The 21,518-nt window shown below is 49.4% G+C and overlaps 1 protein-coding gene across 1 annotated transcript; it reads right to left on the bottom strand.

Annotated features, from left to right (window-relative positions):
- Positions 1-2,896: 2,896 nt before the first annotated feature.
- On the bottom strand, positions 2,897-20,837 carry FANCG (FA complementation group G). The gene is made up of 14 exons (XM_087715196.1): positions 20,757-20,837; positions 20,607-20,667; positions 20,362-20,493; positions 20,092-20,285; positions 18,777-18,930; positions 18,074-18,204; positions 14,112-14,258; positions 13,267-13,430; positions 12,978-13,044; positions 11,337-11,689; positions 10,607-10,647; positions 6,175-6,336; positions 5,602-5,725; positions 2,897-4,146 (listed from the first exon to the last, which is right to left on the bottom strand). Exons 1-14 carry the CDS (start codon positions 20,823-20,825, stop codon positions 4,035-4,037), a joined length of 1,911 nt encoding a protein of 636 aa, XP_087571322.1. The 5' UTR covers positions 20,826-20,837; the 3' UTR covers positions 2,897-4,034.
- Between the last annotated feature and the right edge of the window lie 681 nt (positions 20,838-21,518).

Genomic DNA, 21,518 nt, shown 5'->3' with positions numbered 1-21,518 from the left:
AGAGCACACAGAGTGGAGATTCTAGATAGGTAATCTGTCTATGTAGACGAGTAATTTGTTTACAAAGGGGACAGTATCCAAATTTGAAAAGAGTAATGCGAAAGACAGGTGCAAAACAACTATCACTTTGAACTAAGCCAGTCGTTTTGAATTAAAATAAAATCACAATCTCAAGCGCACTAACCCAGAATGTATTATTGCTATTTTTGGTTTTCTTGGAAGACATTTCACTTCTCATCCAAGAACCTTCTAGATCTATAATGACCGTCTTTCTTTTTCAACAGGACAGGAAAAAGATCATTAAGCACTTCAGAGGAGGGGCGTCAAACTCAATTTCATTAAGGTCTGCATCAGACTTGGCCTTGGTGGGGGGGACGTGGCCACCTCCACATCACTCACACCGGGGGGGCCCTGTGGTGGCCTGACCACTCTGCCAGCAAAAATGGGCTCCCAAGCTCTGTTTCCGGCTGCAATGGCTTCCTGCAACCCTCTGGCAGTGAAAACAGAGCTCGGGAGAGACGCACGTGGTCCTCCTGAGCTCCATTTTCTGTGGCAGAGGCTCCGTGGACTGGTCCTTTGCTGTTTCCAGGACAGCTGTTTGTTTGTTTTATTAGTTTTGTATGCCGCCCACTCCCGAAGGACTCCGGGCGTCTCACAATAAAACAGGGAAAGGGGAATAAATAAGACAATACAAATTTTTTTAAAATGCACAACATTCACAATTGAGGCGGGGCTGGATATTTCAACAACCCCCCAGCCTGTCGGAACAGCCAGGACTTCGTAGCTTTACGGAAGGCCGGGAGGGTAGTAAGGGCCCGGATCTCCACGGGGAGCTCGTTCCAGAGGGCCGGAGCAGCAACAGAGAAGGCTCTCCCCCAGGGGATCACCAGCCGACACTGGCTGGCAGATGGAACCCGGAGAAGGCCAAGCCTGTGCGATCGAATCGGTCTTTGGGAGGTAATTGGCAGGAGGCGGTCTCTCAGGTACCCAGGTCCAATGCCATCCAGCTGTGTGGGCCAGATCTGGGCCCTGGGGCCTTGACTTTTACACTCCTGACTTAGAGGAACGAGTCCTTCCAGAGGAAGATCTGCATGGACTCTGCAGAAGAAAATCCTGCTTCCTCGACCTTTGGGAACTGGCGCACGAACAGAGTCGGCCCTTTGATGACTCCGTTCTCCCCATCAGAGGCTCCCCAGAAAAGTTAGAGCCTTGGAATAAACTTTATGGTGGCTTATGGGTTGGGGCCTGTAGAATAAAGACTACCAAACTAAGAGCAACAGGGAGAACAAACAGCCTTGGAATTAATCATGAAGATACTGAAGTGGCTTCTGCTTTTTAGGATTGGCTCTCCGCAAACAGTCAAGGAACCAGCAGTCAAGGAAAATGCTGCTGATCAGCTCTTGATAGAGCAGCCCTGAAGGAAGTGGTGAAATCTAAAAAAAAAATTTGTCACTGGTTCTGTGGACATGGCTTGGTTGGGGAACAGGTCATGTGACTGGGTGGGCATGGCCAACTTTTTTCACTTTTTAAAGCATTTTTTCCTGCCTATTCGCCTGAACCGGCGGGGAAAAAAATGCTTTAAAAAAAAAAGGGGGGGGGGAGCTTCCGACAATCGTGCAGCCCACAGCTGAGCCATGCAGTCCTTGGAAGCTTTTCTTTACTACCGATTCGCAGAACCTGGGACATTCCTCCCTACCGATTCGACCAAACCAGGCTGAACTCGGAAGATGTCACCCCTGCCTGAAGGCTCTTGGAAAAGCGGTGCAGATCTGTGATATGTCTCCACCTACAAAAGATCAGAATTGCGCCAAGTCTCGCTAATTCTCTATGATCTTCTGTGGAAGCAGAAACTGGATTTGAAGAAGATGGAAGTACTGACGGTTCCGGACGCTGATGCCAGAGAGGATTCATGGGAATATTGTGGATAGACGTAAAAGAATGGGTCTTGAAACAAACCAGGCTAAATTTCACATTCAAGATGCAAGTGTTTTGCAAAGCTCCACCTTCCCTGAAGGTCCCAAATGCTTGGGGAGTTGGAAGGAGAAAAAAGCAGAGGACTCCCAGGGCAATGGCTACTCTACTGGAAGGCAGCCTTCGGGATGGAGTCAAAACAGTAGTGGAGGTTTATTAATGTAATAAATAAATAAAATGGTTATTAAAAGTGAATACTGACTTGAAACACATAATCCATCAGCCAGATTTACTGATGGAAGGTTCTGAGGGGGTTGCAGAAATTGAGAAAACACAAATACAGGGAGTCCTTGATTTACAACTATTCATTTAACGAGTTTTTGAAGTTACAACTGCAGTGACTTAGGCTCAGTCCTCACACTTATGACCATTGCAACATCCCTACATTCACGATCGCAATTTGGGCAGTTGGCAACCAGCATATATTTGTAAGGGTTGCTGTCTCCCAGGATTAAACGAAATCCTCATTCGCAACATTCCCAACTGACTTCCTACAAGTAGTCAAGATTAGAGTAAGCCGGATTCACTTAATGACGCGATTCACTTAAGAACTGCAGTGATTTGTTTAACAACCTTTTATGACAAAAAGTGTCATCAGCTGATGAGGCTCACTTAACAACCGTCTTGCTTAGCAACAGAGATTCTGCTCCAAATTATGGTCGTATGTCGAGGACTTCCTACATGGGAAGCAAACTTTGCCATTTCTCCCTTCTTGGCAGGTGGGCTTGCTGACGGCCCTTCCTCGCCACCCTGTTTTTTCCCCCCTGCTTCCCAGTTTACCTCGTAACCCTGGCACTCTGACAATTCTCCATCCAAGTATTTACCCAAGCGCAATCCTCAGCTTTCCCGAGATTAGTTAGCTGCTGCCATCTGCTGTTTGCCAGTCACCGCTTAGACGGAAAAAAGGAGAACGAGGAGACGTGACCCAATTGTAAAAACAGAAAACCATGTATTGCATAGAGGAAGTGGAGAGGGAGAAGGAATCAGGTGGGCTCAGCCAATGGAGCTGAAAGAAAGGCCTCCTTTATACATCACTCCCATAGGATGGTGGCCACAGACTTGGATGACTGTAATCGGGGTGTCTGTTAATTAGGGAGGCCCCTCAAGGCCAGTAATTTAGAAACATCCATGTTATCTGTTTCCTCGGGGAGGGGGAGGCACAGGGAGGAAAATACTGGTCAGGTGGGCCCGATGACGCCACAGTGTTTACACTGCATTCACTGCTGAGAGAGGAGAAATCTGCTGGAACTTTACTCTTCATTTTCCAGCAAGTATTGGGGTAACTGAAGTCTCCCATCACTACAGAACCTGCCATCGTGAAACCTGATTTAGAAAAGCATCATTTGCAACCTCTACCTGAGTGAAGAGGGGTCCCAAAACGGCATAGTTTGGTTTTTAACTCCTTTTAAGCTTAACCAAATGATCTCAATAGGACTTCCATATTCAGGAAGTCTTTCTCTGTGGCACATCCCAAAGTCTTGCTTTGCCTACTACTTTAGAACAGGGCTCTCCAAACTTGGCAACTGGCTGGGGAATTCTGGGAGTTGAAGTCCACAAGTCTTAAGGCTGCCAAGCTTTGGAGAGCCCTGCTTTAGAATAAGCCACTTTGGTTGAGCTCCACGGTTCAGTGGGTCTCCTCCCAACAAGGATGCCTCTTGGCAGTTCCTCTGGCTCTTCACCCAGACTCTGGCAGGGGATGCAGAGGCGCTGGAAGCCAAGACTGTTCTCCTCTGAACCGCTGCAGGGGCTGAGGATCACATCGCCAAGGGGAGCCGCCGCGGCCTCTGCGCCTGGGGCTCTTCCCCACTTCCCGTTGAGCACGAAGCCCTCCTGAGTCATACAAGCCAGCTCCATGAGCCAGAGCATTCTGGCAGAGATATTCATGTGGGAGCAAGAGCACATTAAGAAAGGCCACCCTTCCCACGCCGCTGCCCCCCACTCCACCCCCGGGAACTCAGAAAGCGTCACCTTCTTCCCACGGGCGACAGTGAACTCTGGAGAAGCCCTTTCGGGAGGGAGAGAAGCAGCTGAGAGTAAAGCTGGCAAAAGAAGCCACCGTAGCATTAAAGCACCTGGCCCTTCTCCCCGAGGTAGCTTTTTATATCCTTGGCAAAGGATTCCCTGCGAGGAAACTCCGTCTGTTTCACGCACGATCGCAGGTAGAGTGGGGGGGATCTGGAAGACAAAAGGAAGGGGGCGGGAGGAGCATCAAAAGTTAGCAGGAGACTGCCATGACCAAGGATGGAAGCTCAGCCTGCACCCCCCCCCCCGCCCCACCCCACCTTCTGCTGCAGAAAGCACAAGGCCAAAGCCGGAGAGAGGAGGGAAGGAAGCTCTTCCTTTCAGGTGGGGGCCCGCAGTTCTACAGCTGTTCATGCCCAGAATTATGCAAGCATCAACTGGCAGTCAGGATACTTGACAAAAACGCCTTCCACTCACAACACACAAGACAGGCCCAACCAGAGTTTCCACTGGGAAACTCTCACTATCTCAGATCAAGCTAGATTCAGCAAGGGGGCTTGCTTGAAGCTTGTCCTCCCCACACATCACCCACTGACAGAGACCCAGGGATAAATCTTGTTTATATAGACCATTTAAAGTCTAGGAAGAAAATCAAGAGCCCAGCGGACGGGCTCTCCAACAGCTGTCACTCGGATTCACAGGGAACAGGCAATAAATCCTAATCAAGGAACCAACCACTCCCAAACCTGGCAGGGCAAGCTACTCTGTATAAAGAGCCAGCACACCCCCCTCCCCCTTGGGCTGATGAGATTACCAAGCCTGGTCGTGAAATGCCTACAGCAAAACAACCAAGCTCGAAGAATGTCAAGAAACCAACACTTCATCCGTTTTCTATTTCCTATGAGCTTGGCACCACCAGGAATTTCCAGGGAGGGTTAGGGGTTTGGTGTAGTGGACAAAGTGCTGGCTTAGAAACCAGGAGACGGTGAGTTCTAGTCCTGTCTTTGGCATGAAAGCCAGTTGGGTGAGTTTGGACCAACCACCCAGGAGACGGTGAGTTCTAGTCCCATTTTAGCCATGGAAGTTGACTGGGCGACTTTGGGCCAGTAACTCTCTCTCAGCCCAACCTACCTCACAGGGTTGTTGCTGTGGGGAAAATACGAGGATGTATGTTTGCTGCCTTGAGTGGCCAAGGTGGCGCAGTGGTTAAATGCAGCACTGCAGGCTACTGCTAGATCAGCAGGTCAGCCGTTCAAATCTCACCGGCTCAGGGTTGACTCAGCCTTCCATCCTTCCGAGGTGGGTAAAATGAGGACCCAGATTGTTGGGGGCAATATGCTGACTCTCTGTAAACCGCTTAGAGAGGCCTGAAAGGCCTATGAAGCGGTATATAAGTCTACTGCTATTATATCTACCCAGGCGAGGTTAAAAAAAAATCCAAGAACATTTCCCCCATTGTAACCTTATCTGGTTCACCAGACAGAGCAGCAGAAAATCCCAGGAGAAATGAAGGGTTTGTTTCGCGTGTTGGTGGCCAGGAAGCAGAACTGGACCCAAAATGGGGGCCGTTTAGGTGAGGAGTGTGAGAAAGAGACTGGATGGAAGCTCCATAGATTGAGTTTCCCTAGAGGGGCTTCGGGGACAATGCTTAGCCCGAAGGACACACACCTGCCTGCGTTTCCCCCCATCAAGCCAGATTCCGATGGGAACTTCGGCCAGTGTGCAACCACCTCCTGCTTCCGGTCAAGTTTCCAGAGGGTGTGCAGTAAGTACAAGGTCGAGGCGCAGCTGTCTGTGAGACAAAAAAACGAAGAGACTGTAGGAGAAGGGATGGCAGAACCTGGAGGTGGAGTGAAAAGAGGGACCAGCCTAGAATCCCCACATAGCCATAAAGGAGGCCGTCCTTGACTTCCACTGATTCCTGTGCATAGGCATAACTAGCAATAAACCAGTTCCACTGGACCTTCACCTGTGTCCTGGTCTTTTCTTTACTGACAAGAGATGTGACCACACCCGACCTCTCAGGTGGCAGCCTCATCTCCTCCTCACCTTGCCCATGGCTTCTGCCACTTCCCCTGTGAGAAGGGGGCTCATCTCATCTTGCTTAGACTAACCCGGATTCCGTGGCCTTCGCCAAGTCCACCCCCACCCCAGGGACACACAGAAGATGCTCTTTGTGTGGTACGTCTTCCTTGCCAACCCAGCCCAAAAGACTCTTTCTAACTTCCATGCTGCAGGTACCTGGAGAGACCTGCAGGCTGTACTGAAAATCCATCAACGCTTCTCTGAACCTCCCCAGCTCCAGAAACTGGATTCCTCTTCCTGTCAAGGCCAGGAGTCTGATTTGGGGGAGTAGCTCCGCTTCAGGTACGGCCATCTGCTCTCCTTCTGGTTCAGCCCTGCCTGGCGAGAGGAAGAACACAGCGATCCTTGACCACCATGAAGCCCCCAAACGAGGCCAATTCTGCCATTTTGCAAGGACAGCCAGCTCTCAAATGAAGCCACTCCAGGGCAGAGTTAGCAAAAAGGGAGCCCCCGGGCCAAGTGAAAAGCACTGGAAGCAGAGACCTCTCAACTGTCTAGTACAGTGTTTCTCAACCTTGATGACTTTAAGTCCTGTGGAGTTCAACTCCCAGAATTCCCCAGCCAGCTGTGCTGGCTGGGGGATTCTGGGAATTGAAGTCCACAGGACTTAAAGTTGCCAAGGTTGAGAAACACTGGTCTAGTACACCCCTTTTTTTCTTTGAAGGAGGTAAGTACACTGCCCTAAATTGCATCCTACACCTTGAGCGAAGGGAACAGCTGATGGCCGGACTCCGATCCTGAAGAACTGAGTGCCCTTGCTGACCTTAACGGGGACACTAAAGTGACAGGTCAAGGAAGTTGTGATAATGATGAATCAAATAAGCAGGGGATCGTGGTCCAAAATGAAGAACTTTCTTTGGAAAGGCGAAATGGGGACCCAGGTATCACACATTGGTCGCACAAGAAGATCAAGGTATGTAAGAAGAGAAGTCACCTTCTGGTTGGTGATTCAATCATAAGGGATGTAAATTTAGGAAAGGATATGGAGGTCAGGTGTCTCCCAGGTGCTACTGCCAGCAGAGACAAGAGGCGTATTCTTAAGATAGTCAAGAATGCAAGTAAGGACTGTGATGTTGATGCTATTATACATCTTGGCACAAATGATCTGTCCCGTGTATTTTCTGTGCAGAATGATTTCCAGAGCTTGGGGTATGAACTTAGTAGTATCAGTTGTAGGCTTATCTTTTCAGAGGTTTTACCAGTATATAAGGAACAAAAAGGGAAGGGCCAGCATGTAGCAGAGTTTAATGTGTGGCCAAAGGAGTGATGTAAAAGGGAAGGCTTTGGTTTTATTAGTCATGATGCCTGCAGCTGGTCCAATGAAAAACTGTACAAAAGAGATGGTTTGCACCCATCCAAGAAAGGGACTGAGTTACTTGTCATTACATTCACAGATTTTCTGGATAAACATTTAAACTGAACAGCGGGGACAGAGAATTAATTGATACAGAACATTTCTGCCCCCAGCAATCTAAAATTCATAGGCTTATCAGTGCATGTAACACAGATGTTTGTGCGGGTAAGATTATCATTCCTTCTGTCAAGCAAAACCAAGCATTTAATAGTGAGTGCCATCCCATGTGCATGAATCATACAAGTGGCAAAAAAATAGGGGCAGTCAGGCATAACACAGGTTATGTAGACAGTAAAAGAGGGTCAAAAAGGGAAAAAATAGATCCAGGAAACTACAGACCTATCAGCCTGACCTCAATACCAGGAAAGATTCTGGAAAAGATAATCAAGCAACGAATTAGCGAACACCTAGAAATAAACAAAGTAGTAGCCAAAAGCCAACATAGGTTTGTCAAAAACAGAGGAGAGACATGATAGCAATGTTCCAATATCTCAGGGGTTGCCACAAAGAAGAGGGAGTCAAACTATTCTCCAAGGAACCTGAGGGTAGAACAAGAAGCAATGGGAGGAAACTAATCAAGGAAAAAAGCAACTTAGAGTTTGAGTTTGATTTTAGTTATATGCTGCCCTTTTCCCCCGAAGGGGACTCAGGGCGGCTTACAACTCAACCAGGGAAGGGGGGTACAAACAAAAATTTAAAACAACATAAAACAACTGAGAACTGAGGAGAAGTTTCCTAACAGAACAATTAATCGGTGGAACAGCTTGCCTCCAGAAGTTGTGAATGTCCCAACATTGGAAGTCTTTGAGAAGATGTTGGATAGCCATTTGTCTGAAATGGTATAGGGCTGTGTTTCTCAACCTTGGTGACTTTAAGTCCTGTGGACTTCAACTCTCAGAATCCCCCAGCCAGCTATGCTATGAATTCTGGGAGTTGAAGTCCACAGCATTTAAAGTCACCAAGGTTGAGAAACACTGGTACAGGGTTTCCTGCCTAGGCAGGGGGTTGGACTAGAAGACCTCCAAGGTCCCTTCCAACTCTGCTATTGTATTACTGAAATAAAGAGAAGGGTCAGGATACGAGGTTGCATGCCATCCGGGGTCACAGTGGGTGATTTATAAAAGGGGAGATGTAAATGCATGGCCTACAGATGGTCAGTCTGATGTGATCCTGGGGAGATCCCAAAGGGAACCATTGTGAAAACAAAGTGATTATTTTCAGAAGTCAGCGTGATCTGCTAGGAATTGAGTTTGCTAGATTAACCCCATCTGAGTTTTGGTTGTGAACTTCTCAGGTAGATTGTGGAGGGGTTAACAGAGCTTGTTTGAGAAAGTCTGTCCATCAATAGCTCACCAAATTGGAGAGGGGCAACTCATCAAGGGAGGGGCCACAAGAGCTGCTCCTGGCTCTTCTAGGCTTCAGTAGTTTAATAACTTAGATGAGAAGTAGAGATTTGTCAAATTTGCAGTTAACAAACAAATTAGGCAGGGCAGCTAATATCTATGGAATGACAGAAGTAAAATTCAAAACCATCTTGCCAGATTAGAGCAAGATTCCCCAAATGATTTGGACAACTAATTTTGGTTGGAGGCTCCAGAGAAACCACTTTCTTCCTCCTCTCTTTCAAGAAAGTTAGTGAAATTGTGGCTGTGGGGATATTTCTGTTTGCTTATTTTATTCATCCAATTATTTATAGATCACCCAGTTCCCAGACCTTAGAAATACAGCAATTAAAAACCACAGTCAATCTAAGAGGTTAATACAGCAGGAGACCATCAGTGCCCAAACCCACTGCAGAATGAAAACAAGGTTTTAAGGTCTTTCTGAAAAGCACGTGAGAGCGCTCATTGTCTGGGGAGGCAGGGACCCCAAAGGCAAAGGGGAAAGGGAGAGAACTGGTTTCTGCTTTGGTCTCATCCCTTCTTGGGCACCACACCCAAATTATATTTCAGAAGGTTCCAGAGAAAGTGGGAAAAGGCTCAGAGAAAGGCAGTCAAATTCACGAGAGCGGAAATAAACCCATGAAGAGAGACTGAAAGAACTGGGCACCCTTAGCTTTGAGAAGACAGAGTTTCAGTTTTCAGTTTCAGTTTCACTTTATTTGTATGCCGCTCTTTTCCCTGGGGGGACTCAGGGCGGCTCAGTTCAAAGTGGGGGGGAAGGACAAGCAATTTACAACATAAAGGCACTACATCATTTAAGAACTCAACAGTCATACAATTCAAGTAGGGGTTAGAGTCTTTAGTCCCAGGCCAGCCGGGACAGCCAGATTTTAAGGGCGGCGCGGAAGGTCTGGAGGGTGGTGAGGGTCCGGATCTCCACGGGGAGTTCGTTCCAGAGGGTCGGAGCAGCCACCGAGAAGGCTCTCCTCCGGGTAGTTGCCAGTCTACACTGGCTGGCTGATGGAATTCGGAGGAGGCTTAATCTATGCGATCTTATCGGTCTAGTGGAGGTAATTGGCAGTAGGCGGTCTCTCAAGAGAAGGGACCTGCCAACCCACTTCAAAGACAAGGGGTCCTCATTTAACAACTACCCATTCAATGACTATTCAAACTCATGAGTGGTAATTATGACCAGTCCTCAGAGTTCTGGCTGTTGCAGTGCCCCTATGGTGACGTGATTGAGATTCGACACTCCGTTTTACAGTGAAGCATGGCCACACGGGATTGTGATTTCCGACATTCCCTGCCAGCTTCCCACAAAAACGTCACTGGGGAAGCCGGCAGGATGTCAGAAGTCAATCGTGTGAAATCCTCCCTTAGTGATGGAACTGGAATTGTTATTCCTATGCAGAGCGATCACCTAACATCACACTGGCCATTCCAGTCTCAATTGCCATCATAAACTAATAATTACTTATATGTGAAAAAGTATCGGAAAGGAAGGTCGAGGTGTTTCCTTGGTCTTCCCAGAGTGCACCACACAGAGGATGGATTTAAGTGGCAAGAAGGCGGACTCCAAATCAGTGATGGGGAAAACCCCTCTAACAGCAGTTCAATAACAAAACCAGAAATGGAAGGTTATCCATTATGGGTGGGCCCAAATTTGGACTCTTGCACCGAGTAGTGTGTGTATGGGTAGGGGTGAGTGCGGTCACACATTCACTCATGACCTGGATCACCTAAATTGATCCTTCCAATCCTGTGATTCAGGCGAAGCCATTTCCTCTGGAAAGAGCCCAGGAACCAAGTCAAGAGGGAGGCAGAAGCAAGCAATGAAGACCTCTGTCCATACCTGTGCTGACCAGATGGACTCTCAGGAGATCATTAAGACACCTGTTGGAGAAAGGTTGAAGTGCCATCATTTCTGTGCTGCTAGAAGGATCCATCCAGCCCCAAAGAAGGACAGGAACCCTATTTTGCTACCTCGGAAGAGGCCTATGAGAGTCCTTTTGCTAGGTAGAGAAAGCAGGTGGGTTTTCAGAGATTCCAGAGGAGGTTAGAGGTTGGGATGAAACCTTGACTATTTCTCTGGCTCTCGGCCACAATCAATGCATGCAGGGCAAGTAGAATCAAAGGGAGGAAATCATATTCAAAACAGGGGAGAATATGCGATATATTCTACACAGCTCTATTCCTTCAAAGTATGATCCAGGACACTTAGCAATAGCAGTTAGACTTATATACCGCTTCATAGGGCTTTCAGCCCTCTCTAAGCGGTTTACAGAGTCAGCATATTGCCCCCAACAACAATCCGGGTCCTCATTTTACCCACCTCGGAAGGATGGAAGGCTGAGTCAACCTTGAGCCAGTGAGATTTGAACAGCCGAACTGCAGAACTGCAGTCAGCTGAAGTAGCCTGCAGTGCTGCACCCTAACCACTGGGCCACCTCGGATCACTTGTGGGACTACTCCTGACTCCACAAAACGAGGCTGCTGTGCCCCATCAGCCTCTCCCAGCTGTCACAGGGCAAAAGGGAGAGGCAAACCAGTCAATGATCAGGATTCCACCGGATGCTAGTTACCTGCTGAAGCCGTTTATGGCTTCCTTGGTTTCTCCCAGCCGGGCTCTTGCCCAGCCCTGGATCAAGTGGGCGGCCGCTTGCCAGAGGACACAGCGCAGGCTCTCCCTCTGCTCTTCCAGGACAGCAGCAGCAGATTTTGCCAAGGAGGATGTCTCCGCCCCCGCGGGCTCCTTTCCAGAACTCCGGCCCAGCACAATGCAGAGTTTGGCCGGGAGCAGCCTGCTTGTGTGGGAGACCACCTCTTCGCACACCACGACGGCTTCCTGGTGCCTGGCTGCCTCCTCCAGAGCAGAGGCCGCTTCCAGGAAGACCTCTGGAATTCTGGGCACAGCCGGCTCGCTACACTGAGACACCTGGAAGGAAGAAAAAGCCCCCCCCCCAATGAATCCCACTGCAGAAAGCAGCATTCACACATGGGAGCGAAGATAGTCACCTCCTCCTGAATTCAGTTCCCCCACCCAAGGCCCTTGACCGGAAGATCTTTTGCGCGCAGGCGGTGGGGTGGGGGTGGGGGCACCAAATAGTGACGATCCAGTAGCCATTTCAACCCAAAGCTCAGCATCAGGATTCGTTTCCACACCCACATTCCTCTGCCCACAACCTTCTTTGCCTCTGCTCTTTTGAACACACAACTTACACCACAACTTCAGGTCTTGACAGGCCAGGCAGGGGTTCTGTTTAAGGGCATCAGAACCCCTGGGAAAGGGGGGAGGCATTCCTAGCCAGCCCCCACGCTTTAAATGGGCAACCTATAATCCTGGGGAGCAACATGAGTTCATAAAGCTGTTTGCACTTATCTTTTTGAGGAGTTCAGAGGTCACAGAGACCATATTTAAAGAATCTCTCTATATGTGGGGGGAAAAAATTCAGGAATCTCATTGCCCTTTTCCGACTACAGTAGTCTTTGACTTACAACTGGTCACCTAGTGAGTAGGGAGGTACCTATGATCCAGATCCAAAGTCATCCCCACCCCCCACCCCCACCCCCGTAGGGCTGTGCCTCAGGTGCTGGGCAGCCAAGGCTCCTTTATGGCCATCCCAGCATCACGTGGTGGCATAACTGCATTTTGCAATGGCTTTGCTGAAAACGGGCATTTACTCCTGGTTGTCAGCAGAACCGTAACTCCCGTGGCGTTTGCTTAATGACACTTTAATAAAAACCACTTTACGACCGTGAGTTGCAAACCATCATGGGCGCACTCCATTACAGTCATAATTTGAGGATTATCTGTGGCGTGCTTTAATGCAGTGTTTCCCAACCTTGGCAACTTGAAGATGTCCGGACTTCAACTCCCAGAATTCCCCAGCCAGCATTCGCTGGCTGGGGAATTCTGGGAGTTGAAGTCCGGACATCTTCAAGTTGCCAAGGTTGGGAAACACTGCTTTAATGAAAAGGAATCCACTGCAGCTCCCGAGGAACTTTTCACGAAACAAGAGGCTCCACCACAGCTCCCCTCCTGCAATCTGGAAGACACTCTGAGGACCACCGGTGTGTGTGTGTGTGTGTGTGTGTGTGTGTGTGTGTGTGTCCACTGGAGTTACGTTAACCCATTTGAACTCTTGTCAGGGGTGAGGCATTCAAGGAAACAACTCAGGTGAGTCAGAGCCTGTAGGTGAAAACAGCTGCAACTCCCTCCTCACCTGGGGAAGAGGCCCTTCCTGAAAGAGCGCCAGAAAGTCCAGGTAATGCTCTGCAGCCTCTGTCGCCCTGCAGGAGAGACACATCCCCCCCACCATCAGCAGACGTCATTTCCTGCAGTCCCATCAGCCCTTCTCAAGCACGTGGCCCGGGGTCAGTTTCTCTCCATTGGGCTCTCGCTGGGCTGTGGCTTTTCAAGGCATCCGAGAATTGGAAAGAAAAGGTTTCCCTTGAGAGGGATTTTCAGCCCAGCCCCAAGGACCTGGGAGGGAGGGAGGAGGAGGCCCTCACCTCTCCGCCTGCAAACACCTCTTGGCCAGCATGTATTTCACTCCTGATGGGCAGCTTGGGGCAAGGAAAGCAGCCGGACGGCATCCGCTGATGAGCAGCTCTGTTCGGATGAGGAAATGGGGGTCGTGGGACTCCAGGGCTACCTGTGGGGGACTCTCCAGAGCCTGGGAAGAGAAGAAAGAGGGTGAAGGAAATAGGCCGGACTCTGCCATGAAGTTTGGCCTTGCTCAGCTACCGCAGGACTATGCTATTTGAGGCTCGGCATGTTCCTAATACCCTTCTCATTTTATCAGATTTATTAGAACAGTTATTTCCCAACCTTGACGCCCTTGAAGATCTGTGCACTTCAATTCCCAGAATTGCTGGCTGGGGAATTCTGGGAGTTGAAGCATCTTCAAGGGACCAAGGTTGGGAAACACCGTATTACAAAAAAGCAACGTACATCATGGATTCTGGCAGATTCTGGGCAGCTTACAGCATTAGAATAATAAAATGCCCTACGAACACTCGCTGTAGCCTCTTTTCCCTTTTCCCCAGCTGGACGGAAAAGAGAGTGGCACAGGCAGCTCCCTCCCTGGGGAGGGAAGGCGGAGAGGCCACCGCTGGATCCTCCTCTTGAGACCCAGCAGCCTGGCCTGAGCAAAACAAATCAAAGTATTGATTATTGTTCATTTTAATTTGAATTCTTTTTAAAAAAATGTGTCATTGTTAATTTTAATTGAGTCTGGGGAGATCCTATTCTTTTTAACTTTTGTAGTATGTGTTTCTTTTAATGTTGTAGGCCGCCCTGAGTCCCTGGGAGAAGGGCGGCATATAAACCGAATAAACCTCAAACCTCAACCCACCTGACAAAGCAGCAGCAGAACCTCCAGTTCGGCCTCGGTGAGTCCCAGTTGGTGGTACAAGAGAGCCGCTTGGTACAAGGCCGGCAGGAAGGTGCAGTCCACCTCCAGGGCCTGCTTCAGATGCTGCAGCGCTGTGTGTGGCTTGCCCTGGAGGTCCAAAAGAGGCACATTCTCAGAGGGCAGAATCATTCCGAGGATCCCCGGAGCATCTACACCGGTTGTGTAAACACAACACATGGGATAAAACAAGGCTCGGCCACTGTGTCTCAGGAGCTTTCAGGGTGCTTCTTTGGAGCGGAAAAGATTTCTGGGGAGCTGAGGAGAAGCTGTTCTGAGCTCAGCCAGGCCATCCTTGCTTGGAAGTCAGGCCATCCTTGCTTGGACGGTCCACTGGTGTCTCCCCAGGAGGGGAACTTCCGTAAAGAACCCTCAGCAACAGGGACCCTCCTATCATCAATGGGATATTCAGCAGATGCCCATCCCCCTCCTTCCCCTTCATTTGCAATCCAAAGACCAGCCAGGGAAGCAGGTCAGGTTGCATAACCAAGGGTTCCCAGGTCTCTGGAGCAACACTCCAAGAACCGTGACCTGTCAAAAGCACGGAGGACAAAATCGCGCTCGACGAAAGCGCGCATGTGACGTCATCACAGCGCGACGAAAAAAATTAAACATTGAAATAAAATTAAAATTAAAGCAAGCCGATTCACATAAAGGTAAGGGTTAGGGTTAGGTTAAGGGTTAGGTTAGGTTTAGAGCGTTAGCGTTAGGTTTAGCGTTACGTTAACGGTTAGGTTTAGGGTTAGGTTTAGGGTTAGGTTTGGGGGGGTTAGGGTAAGGTTTTCGCTTTTTTTTTACATTTTTCGATCACAGTGCGATGTTCGTCGAGCGCGATTTTGTCTTCTGCGGTTTTGTGGTGGAACCTCCAAGAACAAGGAGGAAGGATTGGAAGCTATAATGGGCGGAGGCCAATACAGATAGTCCTCGACATGCAGTGGTTTGTTTAGCGACCATTCAAAGTTACAATGGCACTGAAAAAAGTGACCTTAAAAAGTGAACTTTGCTTGCGGGAACAAAATTCCAACACTTGGCAACTGACTCATATTTATGACAGTGACGGGGTTATGTGATCCTCTTTTGCGGCCTTCGGAGAAGCAAAGTCAACGGGGGAAGCCAGATTCATTAAGAACCGGGTTACTAACTGAACAAGTGCAGTGATTCACTTAACAACGGGGGCAGGAAATGTCATAAAATGAAGCCAAACTCACTTAACAACTGTCTCACAAAGGGACAGAAATTTTAGGCTCAATTATGGTCATACTGTGAGGACTGCCTGTAGAATTCAGTTATTCCTTATTTTGGGGCCACGCTTGCAAGTGGGACACGTGGCTCAAAGGGCCTCCTTTATTTCCGAAAGGAGGCAAGAGGATGGTATTCTCCGTCAGAAAAGGCCACGTATTGTGTTGGGGTGAAGGAATTGGAGCAGAGATACTGTGAACAACATCTGGATAAGAAGAAAAGGGAGGACGACAACATTGTTGTGGATGCATCACAAACCCCCAGGCCAAGGGGGGGGGGTTCAGGAAAACGACCTCCTGAATGAGAACTGAGACACAGAATAAAGGAACAGCTGGACCACCCAGAGTTTCCTCCGTGGTCTTCTTAGCTGTTCCCGTTTGCAGAAAGGGGTTGAAAAGACCTGGGGATCAGCATTCCTGCTTCTGCCCTTGATTGACAGGGAGGATCTGGTAGAAAACTAAGAGCAATGGGAACTCTCCACCTATTATGATCCAGGATTCTACAGAAAGAAACACACACAGCTACGACATACACTAGATCAGGGGTCCCCAACTCCCGGCCCATGGACCGGCACAAGGGCGCGGCATCCCAGCAAATGGGCCGCACAAGCAAGCGAAGCCTCATCTGCAGGATGCAGGCAGAACCACGCTGCTTCCGGTCCGTGGAAAAAACTTTCTACGTGGAAATGGTCCCTGGTGCCCAAAGGGGGGGGGGGCACTACACTCTATCACACAGAGCAATGAGATGCAGGTGCCCTGTGAATTTCTCAAATATAGGACACTGGAAGTACAGAGAAATACCTCTCTGATTAGAATCGAAAGGGGCTGCTCAGGGAACTGCTAGATATGCACAGCAAGCCTCCAAAAAAGCGAGGAGGCGACATGTATGAAGATGTAGTCACCAAACAGCTGCATTGGCAAGAAAGAAAGCCTGCAAGGCTAAAGCATAAAAGGAACTGAAGATTGTGAGAGAAGCTAAAAGCAACTGAAAAGACTTATGGGTGTGACAATAAAAAGGAAGAAAAAGCAAGAGAAGAGTAGTGGAAGGTTAGTAGTGACAGACAGAAGACAGAGTTCTTCCGTCCTCCGTGCTTTGATCGTCTCCCAAAGGGGAACTGTATTCAAAGGAACTTAATGACGGCCACAAGGAGGGGCTGGCAACCCAAGGACAGAAAGAGGCGGTTATAGCAGGAGCCAACATGAACTAGACTAATTATATTCAAGAGTACTGAAGACGCCTGCAACCGATGGGAAGTGAGAATGGCCTTGGGAGACAGGAGGAAGGACTGATAAGAGGCAGCTGAATCCGTGAGTGGGAGCCACACTGCTAGTGTCTCTAGACACGAGAAAGAGGAAATAAACGCTTTCATGTCTTGCAAGATTCTGTTGAATGTAACCCTACAGTAAAGACAGTTCTCTGCATTACTTCAAAGGCTTAACACCGTGGATATAAACCTGGAGCCCCAGTTGTGGTATACCGCACAGTTCAGGGGAAATGCTGCCCTTATTTTCAAAAAGGAAGAAAAGACCTGATATGACCTTTGCAGCACCCCCATGGTCACATGATCAAAATTCAGATGCCATCCAACAAGCAAATGGGGAAGCCAGATTCACTTATCAACCGTGTGACTAACTTAAGAGCAACAATTCACTTTGGCAAGAAAAACAATTCACTTTGGCAGTGATAAAATGGGACAAAATTCACTTGTTTCGCTTAGCAATAGAAATTTTGGACTCAACTGTGGTCATACGGTGAAGGAGTATCTGTACCTTTCTGGATATTTATGCATTAGGTGGAAAAAAGAGGAGATCTGAAGTTGGTAATGGTAAAAGTGGCAATATGAATTTCAAGGTAGACAAAGTTCTAGACCTCGATAGGATAAACGAAGGTCCAGATACAGGAGGATTACCTGCCACCAAGTCACTGAGAGTTCTTAATTATCACAGGTTGTTTTTTTTGTGACAATCAGCCTCCAACTTGGTCTTTCAACAGTTCACCCTTCACTGCAGTAACTGAGTGCATCCCCCGGTTCACCGACAAATGCGCGACAGACATATGCGCGCCGACAAAACCGCGACGGACAAATGAGTGCCGTCAAAATCGCTAATTGATTTTCGACAATAGCGCGGCGACAAAATCGCGTCATCAACAAACTAACAGTAATTTTTTCGATTTTATTTAACCCTAAGGCTAAGCCTAAGCCTAACCCTAACAGTAATTTTTTCGATATTATTGTGCTTGTCATCGCGCTTTTGTCGTCGCAATTTTATCGTCGTGAATTTGTGGGCACGATTTTGACATCGCGTTTTAATTGGTGCTATTTTGCCGGTGCGCATGTCTATCGTGCAATTGTCGGGTCACGCATCCCCCAAGTGCTGCTTCTCTTTCCTTCTATTTCCCCCAGCAACAGGGCAGGGACCTTACATTAAGAGGGAGATACTTTGGCCACCAGGGAAAATATCCTCACTCCAACACCTATTCAGCAGAGTCAGAAATTGCTGTCCTTTTATTGGAAATATCTTGGACCTCAGTGAAGGACACAACAAATTTTTGCACTGGTTGGTTTCCAAAGTCCCTTCCCATCCTTATATTTGATGATTCTCCGGCCTGGATAGTTTCTTTTTTCATTTTATCCACATTCCTTAGAACACATAAAATACCCGTACTATTTTCCAGTAGCAGCTTCCCATTAAGGTGAAGATCTGGGCGAGGACCCGCTTAGAACACAGCCCGGACAGAGCTGCTTGGAGGAAAGGAAGGGTACCATGGGGGTTGCCACCTTCCAGCTCCTGAACACCTGGAATAGACAAACAGGGATCAGGAAGTCTGACTGGATTCAATTTAATGTGTGGCCGCAGACCGAGATCTCTGTGCCACTTATCTAAAGAGGACTACAGGTAGTTCCTTGGCTTACAACCATTATTTAGTGGCCTCTCAAAATTACAACAGCACTGAAAAAAGTGATTTATGACCATTTTTGACACATGACCATTGCAGCATCCCCATGGTCAAAATTCAGACACTTAGCAACTGACTCATATTTATGACTGCTGCAGTATCCCAGCGCCACATGGTCCCTTTTTGCAACATTCTGACAGTCAAAGTCAGTGGGGGAGCCTGATTCACTTAACAACCATATTACTAACTGCAGCGACTCACTTGTGACAAGCAAGGTGGTAAAATGAGGCAAAGATCATTTAACAAATGTTTCGCTTAGCAACAGAAATTATGGACTCAATTGTGGACGTAAGTGGAGGAGTACCTGTACTTTCTCTCTGAAATCTACGGAAGTGTTACTGGCAAAAGGAACAGAGGGGCAAAGGTGAACGTTCAAAGGGTCATAAAGCCTGCAGAGACTCTCACATTCACCTTGCAAGAAGGCAGCTGAGGTCCACAGAATCTCTTTCAAGTCTCCGATGGTTTGTACCACCAGGGGGTCAGACTCTCCCCTTTCATGGGGGTGCCACATCTGCAGCAGGGAAAGGAGCTCACTGTCACAACCAACGCAAGCAGAGTCCGGGATCTGGAAAGAAAAGAGCAAAGAATCCTCATGCTAGAATACAGGAAGACTAACCGACCACTCCACTCCAAACTGGGAAGACGGTCAGAGAGAGAGCAACGCATATCACAAATTATAATCAAGGCACTGAACATAAAGAGGGGAACGAGGGAAGCATGGACCGGGGCTGTTGTCCTCCTTGCCACCCACTTCTCCCTGCCATTGGGTCTCCTCCTACCTAAGGCTGCTAGGGAAAAGGCAGCCTGCTTTTTTTTACCAAGGTTTGAGCTGTCTGTCAGGAGATTTAATAGCAATAGCAGTTAGACTTATATACCGCTTCATAGGACTTTCAGCCCTCTCTAAGTGGTTTACAGAGTCAGCATATCGCCCCCAACAACAATCCGGGTCCTCATTTCACCCACCTCGGAAGGATGGAAGGCTGAGTCAACCCTGAGCCGGTGAGATTTGAACTGCTGAACTGCAGAACTGCAGTCAGCTGAAGTAGCCTGCAGTGCTGCATTTAACCACTGCACCACCTCGGCTCATAGATGATAGATAGATAGATAGATAGATAGATAGATAGATAGATAGATAGATAAGATAGATAGATAAGATAGATAGATAAGATAGATTAGATTAGATAGATAGATAGATGATAGATAGATGATAGATGATAGATAGATGATAGATAGATGATAGATGATAGATAGATGATAGATAGATGATAGATAGATAGATAGATAGATAGATAGATAGATAAGATAGATAGATAGATAGATAGATAGATAGATAGACAGACAGACAGACAGACAGACAGACAGACCCTGCCATTGGGTCTCCTCCTACCTAAGGCTGCTAGGGAAAAGGCAGCCTGCTTTTTTTAACCAAGGTTTGAGCCGACAGTCTGTCAGGAGATTTAATATCAGGCCGAGACCTTTAAAGGCCACAGAGCAATCGCAGTATTTAATGAAAGGCATCCAAGCTGGACCCCAGCACAGAGGGGGGCTATTTGGACTCTGCCTACGGGCACCTTTTAAGCCTGGCAAGGCATTTTCCTCAGGTATCAGTTCACCGGGTCCTACTCCAGTGTAAAGCTCCCCCCTATCCAGGCTTCCCTCAGGCGGAAAGAGCCGCCCCCCCCCCCCGCCCAAGGGTCGCAGCCCCACCGCCCCTCCTCCTCCTCACCTGGGCGCCGCTGAGGAGCCGCAGCAGCTCCCGGGCTCTCTCCAGCTGCTGGTCGGCCAGCCAGGAGGCCGCCTGCAGGGCAGCCAGGTGGTGCAAGGGGGCCCGGAGCTCCTCGGGCGAGGCCTGCCGGAGGACCCTCGGCCAGAGATCCCCGGAGGCGAGACCCTCCTCGGTGGCCGCACGAACTTCCAGCACTGGCGGGGAGAGCGAGGGTCAGGGCTGGCCGGCTCCCGCTCCAGGGTCAGGGCGCCCCCCCCACCCGCTCCTTACCCCGCCGGAGTCCCCGCTCGATCCAGGCCGAGGCGCGCCGGGGGCAGCCGCCGGGAGGGCGCATCTGGGCGGGCAGGGCGTTGCAGAGGACGGCCAGCTCCACGGGAAGGCTCGGCAGGGCGGCCGGGAGCCCTGCGGGGAAGCCACCGGGGGGGGGGGCAGCCCTGAGTGGGAGGGGAAAAGACCCCCCCTCTTCCCCCCCCGTCATCCCCTCCCCCACCGCCCCTCCCCCCCCCACCGGATACCTTGAATCTCCCTCAGCAGCTCCGCGAACGGATCCGGGGCCGGGCCGGGAAGGCGCGTCGCCTGCAAGGGAAGCACCAGAGCGGGACTTAGTCCCCACGGGTCGCCCCCACGTCCCTCCCTCCCTGCCCTCCCGTGCCTCGGCCGCGCACCCTCCGCCAGTGCCGGGCCAGCCGGTCGTTCTCCGCCCGCCACAAGGCCAAGCAGCCGTCGCCCGCCATTCCCGCACGCGCTAGGGGCGCACGCTCCAGCCGCGTCTCCCGATTGGCCGGGACGCTTCCGTTGCCGAGGCAACGTTGACAGGCGGCAAAGCTCGAGTTCCCGCGGGGCAGCCAATGGGCGGGCCGCGGCCGAGGCCTCAGCCAATGAGCAACGCGGGACGGCCACGTGCGTTCCCTCCTCGCGGAAGAGGCAAAAAAAAAGGGTGAAGGGGGCTCGGGATTGACTGGTGACAACATCGAGGTTGCCGGGCGGGTCCTAAAGCCGACGATCCTCACTGGTTTTTAATCTCCTGAATCGAAGATGTCACACTTGGCAGCTTTAAGTCTTGTGGACTTCAAATCCCAGAATCCTCCAGCCGGCCAGCCAGCATTCTATTGCATAGAACAGTGTTTCTCAACCTTGGCAACTTGAAGATGTCCGGACTTCAACTCCCAGAATTCCCCAGCCAGCATTTGCGCCCTCCTGGCATAGAAAACAAGTCTTAAACTTCCCAAGTGTGGAGACTCTTGTAGTAAATTTATCTTTCAACAGGTTACAGGAGGCCTCCTTTAAATTATTTTGCACTCCTCAAGCAGCTTTAATTCATCCGGATGTTGAAGCAAGCAGGAGAACGCTGGTCGGTTGCAAAGAGTGCCTTATTTGAGGGCTGCAAATGCCCTTGTGTGCCTACCTGACCCTTTCTGTAAGTGAAG

Source organism: Thamnophis sirtalis, unplaced genomic scaffold (genome assembly GCF_051295495.1).
Source record: "Thamnophis sirtalis isolate CommonGarterSnake01/CBP01778 unplaced genomic scaffold, rThaSir2_p1.2 scaffold_5, whole genome shotgun sequence".
Lineage (NCBI taxonomy): Eukaryota > Metazoa > Chordata > Lepidosauria > Squamata > Natricidae > Thamnophis > Thamnophis sirtalis.
Note: the sequence above shows the minus strand (reverse complement) of the source record. Positions and strands in the feature narration are given on the sequence as shown.